The sequence below is a fragment of the Apteryx rowi genome, unplaced genomic scaffold, assembly GCF_003343035.1.
Source record: "Apteryx rowi isolate R43461 unplaced genomic scaffold, aptRow1 scaffold_316, whole genome shotgun sequence".
NCBI classification, from domain to species: domain Eukaryota; kingdom Metazoa; phylum Chordata; class Aves; order Apterygiformes; family Apterygidae; genus Apteryx; species Apteryx rowi.
Window position 1 is genome coordinate 757765 of NW_020449597.1, and position 6000 is coordinate 763764.

General features: G+C 56.0%; 1 protein-coding gene across 1 annotated transcript in view; it reads right to left on the bottom strand.

Moving 5' to 3' along the window:
* Positions 1-6000, bottom strand: part of PCDH1 (protocadherin 1) — a 58853-nt gene that overhangs the window by 51265 nt on the left and 1588 nt on the right. Inside the window, exon 2 of the mRNA XM_026070664.1 lies at positions 222-1036. Coding sequence (XP_025926449.1) covers positions 222-1036 — 815 coding nt within the window. The remainder of the gene's footprint in view (positions 1-221; positions 1037-6000) is intronic.

Below are 6000 nucleotides of genomic sequence, written 5' to 3' on the forward strand. Positions count from 1 at the left end.
GCCTCATTTTAGGAGATGTGACATCCCAGAGATGTCACCCCCGCTGACCCTGGGATAAGACGATGGGTTCTTACAGCTGGCAACCCCTCTAGGGTCTTTCCTTCCTCAAGGCACTGCAGCAGCTAGTGGCTGTATAAATGCTCCCTGGGTTCTTCCCGCCAAAGCCAGGCCGGAGGGGAGCAGGGGAGGAGAAGAAAGTCCCCACTCCTGCATGCACTCACCTGGAGGACAGAGTGCCCTATGGGACTGTTTTCAGAGAGTTCTGCCTCATACAGGGCCTTCTCAAACTTGGGCGCGTTGTCATTCATGTCCAGGATGGTGATGCGTAGCAGGGCACTGCTTGCCCGTGGCGGGTTGCCTCCGTCCTGCACTTTGATGGTCAGGTCGTAGGAGTCCCACTGCTCCCGGTCCAGGTTCCCCATGACAATCAGCTGTGGCTGCTTCTCATCCTGATCCTCAGCCACCTGCAGCCCAAAGAGCTCCTGTGCCTCAGGGCCAGCCATCAGCTCATAGGAGGCGACGCCATTGGGACCCGAGTCCCGGTCCATGGCCAGGGGGATGGAGAAGAGTGCCCCAATGTTGGTGTTCTCATGGATAGACAGGGGGATAACAGGTGAGGCGAAGTTGGGAGTGTTGTCATTGATATCAAGCACCTCTATCTGCCCCTCAAGAAGGCGTGGGCTACTGTTCATCATCAGGTCAGTGATGGACACTTCGAACTCCAGGAAGCAGGGCTCTCCAGGTAGGAGGTGCTGGCACTCACGCAAGCTCTCCCGGTCAATGGAGGTCTCTGTGGTGTAGATGTCCCCAGTCTTGCCATCCACACGTAGATAGGGGGCCCCCACTTCCAGCTTGTAGAGGTGCCCCATGTCTGGGAAGCCGTAGTCAGAGGCCAGGCTTCCTATTAGCGTGTTGGGTGGTTGTTCCTCCTGCACTTTGTAGACCACACGTGTCCCAGAGACCAGGGCAGGGAGCTGGAAGAGAAGCCACAGGCCCAGGCAGGATGCTAGTGGTTTCATCCTGCACTGCAGGGGAGCTGGAAGGAGACACAGACACCGGAGGTTAGGGAGTGTGAGCCCCAGGGTCTGCTCCACCCCAGCCCGCCTTTGCACTGCTGTGGTGTATCCTTTTGGGTGCACATCCTGTGTCTGGCAGGATTGGACATGGTCCCAAAGCAGCTCCCCGAAGGGCAGGGCTTTCAATGATTTTTCTAGCAGATCTGGCCCCAGCCGTTGTCTCCTGGCAGCCTCCAGCAAGAAAATGCCCAGGAGGACTGGTCCCCGCTTGCAAAGTTCCTGCAACACCCTGCTCGAGTGAGCAACCCAGTCATTGAAACCCCAGCCCTGGCTTCCTGTCACTTGCAAGAAGCCACTCCTGCCACTGTTCACCCTCTTCATCACCACACAAACTGTAATTAGACCCAGCGAGGCACACAAACAGGGTGGACTGCACACAGCCTTCCGCCAGCAACCCGATGTGAGCCAACCAGGCTTAGAGACAGCTTCTCATCACAGAAACACAGGAGCATTGTGTGCCATGCACTGCAGGGGCACTGCCTGCCATCCACTGCAGGGACACACAGGCACTGCACTCGTCTGTCTGCGCTGCAGAAACAGAAGCACCGAAGGGACACAGGGGCTCTGTCTGCACTACAGGGATGCACTGCCATCCATCACTGCAGGGACACAGGGCACTGCCCACACTGCAGGGGTGCAGAGGTACCACCCATTCAGCAGTGCAGGGACATAGGGCACTGCCACAGCAGGACACAGCAGCAGTGCCTCCCCTGCACTGCCAGCCACAGCAGCACTGCCTGCCTTGCACTGCAGAGAAAGGAGGGTGCCACCCATCCTGCATGGCAGGGATGCAGGGGCACCATGCATCATCCATCATGCACTGCATGCAGAGGCACTGCCATCCATCCAGACTCCTCACAGAAAGAGGGGCACTGTACACCCCGGTACTAGAGGGACACAGCGTCACTGCCCGCATTACAATCACAGGCACTGCAGACATACACCCCACACTGCAAAGCCTGTGCCTCCCCACAGAGCAGCAGCACTGCACAGCCCCTGCACGCTGCAATGATAGGCACACCATCTCCCCTCCACTACACAGTCACTAGGCAACCCCACACCCTGCACCAGCAGATATTATGTTCCTTTCACTCACTGCAGACACACTGTTCCTTCCCACTCCCTCCCACTTCAGACTGGGATATTGCACATCCGGCAGGCACCCATCCTGCCCTGCAGAGACAGCACCACACTGCCTGCCCGGTGCTGATGCCCACCCTACATGCTGCAGAGACAGTGGCAGAAATACTGCCCCCCTGCATTGCAGAGACACACACTGCACACGCTGCACTGCAGGCACACAGCCACTGGATACCTCCTTCCAGTATGCGCACATTGCAGGGGCAGTGCAAGGCACACCACCAGCCCCACAGACACTCTCCGCTTCTGTACCAAGCCACTTGCCCAGGCACCAGTACCCTCTCCGGTGCTGTGCCCAGCCACCAGCTTTCCTGTCCTCCCCAGTTCATTCCGGGAACACACCTTCCTCCAGGCACAGCCACACGGCTTCAGCTGAGCCATGGGCACCACTGCAGGCCATGAAGGGACACAGCCCAGCTCACCAGCTCCCAGAAAGCCCGGTGGCTTCACCATATGCCCTAAAAATCAATAACCACAAGCACGGCCCCGAGCATCCATCATGGCCCCACAAGCAACCCTTTCTGGCTATCCCCGTCTCCCCCTCTCCCCRTACTCTTCACCCACCTTGGAAGCCTCCATGGGACAGGCATGTTGTGTTCTACCATCTCTGCTCTGCGGTGCCACATAGCAAGTCCCTAACTGCTGGTCACTTCAGCACTGTAGCACTCCTCAGCAAAAGGAACACCCTACACTGTCCACCCTGGTACTCCTGTCAAGCCAGCAGCTCCCAGGCCATCCATTCCTGTGCTCCCTGATGGATGAGCGCCACCCAGCTCTCCTCAGTGGCACGGAAGAGAGTTCTCCCTCCCCTACAAGTGAAAACACATCTCTGCTCCTGGAGGCAAAACTATGGCCCTAAAGCCCAGCTCAGCTCTGTCCCGTGCCTCTGGAGCTGTTCCCTTATTCTGCAGCCTTCACGTGCAGGAGAGACATTCCCAGCCCTGCTGAGGGAAAGGGCGCGGATGGCAGAAGGCRAATGGTGTTACCATCACTGCCCAGCCAGATGTGTATAGGCCAACATAACTGTTCAGACCTGGGTCAGGGAAAGCACGCTGTGCACAGATACCTCTGAGACCTTCTTTTTGCCAGATAGAAAAGAAGAGGAAAACAAGTCTTCCTCCACCCCTCCACAGGGCCAGGAATGAAAGTGGTAAGAAGTGGAGTATAAACTTACTGTGTCTCTGCAACAGTATAGGCAAAAGCCAGCAATGAATATATGTGCACATGTGTGTGTCTGCACTAAGAGAACATGTGCATATGTCCGTGTGTGCACTATGAGTGCGTGTGCGCCTGCACTGAGCACAACTGTGTGTCTCTACTAGGAGATAGGGTACTTGTGCAAGCATGTACACTAGCAGTGTGTGTGTGTGTGTGCCACACGTATGTATAACCTAGGAGAAGCACATCTATGTCTGCACAAGGAGAATATGTCCACTATATATGAGTATGCACTCATGTATGGAGCACACATCCATGCATACTGAACGATGTGTGCATCTGCATTGGGGGAGCATGTGCATGCCAGTGTTGACACCGTGTGTGCCTGTGTGTGATGCCACCAAGTGTGGGGGTATTCGTGTGTGTGTGTGCGCACACCAGGTATGAAGAGTGCTCCCACATGGATCATGCATGTGTCTGCCCACAGCCCATATGTGTACGCACACTGCCTGCGCTGTCCACAGCGGCAAGGCCTTCATGGGCCTGTGTGTGTGCGCACCCGAACTGGGTTTGGTTGCCCCATTGCTTTGTACTCCCTTTGGAAATGGCTGTGCGGCAGGGGCAAACTAACAGGGAGAAGGAGAACACAGGTAGCCCAGTCCACTGAAAGAGGACTCCTGGGAGAAGCTGTTTCTACGGCCCTGGCTGGAAGAGGTGCCCACACCTGCCTCCCGCTGCAGGACTGTTTGCCCAAGCCTGTTTGCAGTAGGCTGGGCCACGGCCGCCGATGACGTAGCGTTGTTCTGACTAAGCCTGAGCACAGGGTAGAGGATCTCAGGTAAAGGTGAAAGCCCCAAAGCAGGGCAATACCTCTGCCCATCACATGATCCTGAGGCAGCTGTGACACTGGGCTCCAGGAGCTGGACATGCAAGGAGGCCTGTCCCATGTAGGCACCTGAAGGAGGGAGTTACCCAAAGGAGACTAGCACCCATGTTTTCTGCTTTGAAAAAGGGGCTGGCATGTGAACCCACGCAGCAACGTGTTTCATCCATGCCTTGCCTCTGCAGGCAAAGGAAAGCTCCAAAGCAGAAAGGCTAGAGGAAAAGAAAGGGCTGGAAACCTGAGTGGCATCATTGCAGCATTTTCACCCCACAAGGGATTGCCTAAGGGGGATGTAGAGCAGGCATGAAATGCCCTGGGGTCACGAGGGTAATAAATCCTGCTTGGTACTTAGGGATGTGAATGACACAGTGCAGACATGAGAGCCCAGAACAGGGTGCAAGGCAGAGGTGGAAGTCTCTACCAACAGGAAAAAGCACGTCTGTGCAGGAGACAGAGGCTTCCTATGGGCCAGTCCAAGACATCGGACTATTTTCCCATGGGATCTAAGGACCATCCCACACTTTCTTCTCTGGTGCCAGGCTCCTTTTTCCGACCTGTTGGCAGAACACAGAGCACTTAAAAATAAAAACCCCTCCCAAAACAACTATTCCTCTGAACACACAATTCTCCCTATAGGGAGAGTGTGAGAGAGACTGAACCACATGAGAGAGGCGTTAGTCACGCTGCTTAATGCATGACTGAGAAGCTCTCAGAGGACAGCGGCATGCAAAATCCTACAGAATTCAGTCATTCCCCCCAAAACAACCCCTAATGGAGGAAAGGTTACAAGATGCTGAGAATTTAAACAACTGCTTGAACAACCCTTTGCTGCCTGTGTTTCCCCACAGCCACCTCGGCCCCGTTTCACAAAAAGCCAGCACTACTCCTGAAATAGGCAAAGTCCACCCTCTTATTCCTCCCAACGGCTGATTGCATGGCTTGAAGCTGTGCTTGCAAGTCTATCCAAACCCTGCACTGAGCACACAAGTACTAATCCCCCCCGCCCCAAGCTCTGCTGTGACACTCAGAGCTAAAGCAATATTGGAGCAAACAGTAAATGCTAATCATGGCTCCACTAGCTCCAGTCCATGCAAAGGGCTGAGACTGAGGACAATACTGTCCAAAAACCATCCACTAATGTCCAGTCTCACACTGAAGACATGGATGGGCTGAATCCTTGGCATTATGTAGCACATCCCATCCTTAACATATGGTTTCCTTAGCTCCGACTGCCACTGCGGCTGCTCAGCATTTATGCAGACTGGGCCCAAGCACCCTAAGCCGGAGCACCCTGTGACGAGGAACACAACTCACTTGTAAACAGTTTTACCCCCAGACCATCTCTTTGAAGGTCCATAGTGAAGAGAAGAAAGCCAGGGGCCCTCCCTCCTCCTTTCTTCTCCACATCCCTTCCAACTCCAACAGCCAGCGAGGCAAGAGACCTGTCGGAGCCTCCCCGGGGCAGCAGCCCCCATCCTCCCACCCAGGGGCTCTGCCAGAGCCTCTCCTTGATCATGTGGGGCTCTGTCCTCCCTGGCATTAGCCCGCTCGGCTTCCCGAAGGCGAAAATGTCACGGGCCTGAAACACCCCGGCAGGGCCGCAGGAAGCTGGCAGCCGCGGAAGCGGCTCGCCTCCAGGACTGGAGCCCGGAGTGGGCCTTGCSGGCGGGCCCGGGCAGAGCGGACCCCTCGCGGGCTCCCGGTGGCATCTCCGCTCCCGCCCCCCGCCACCCGGCCGGCCGG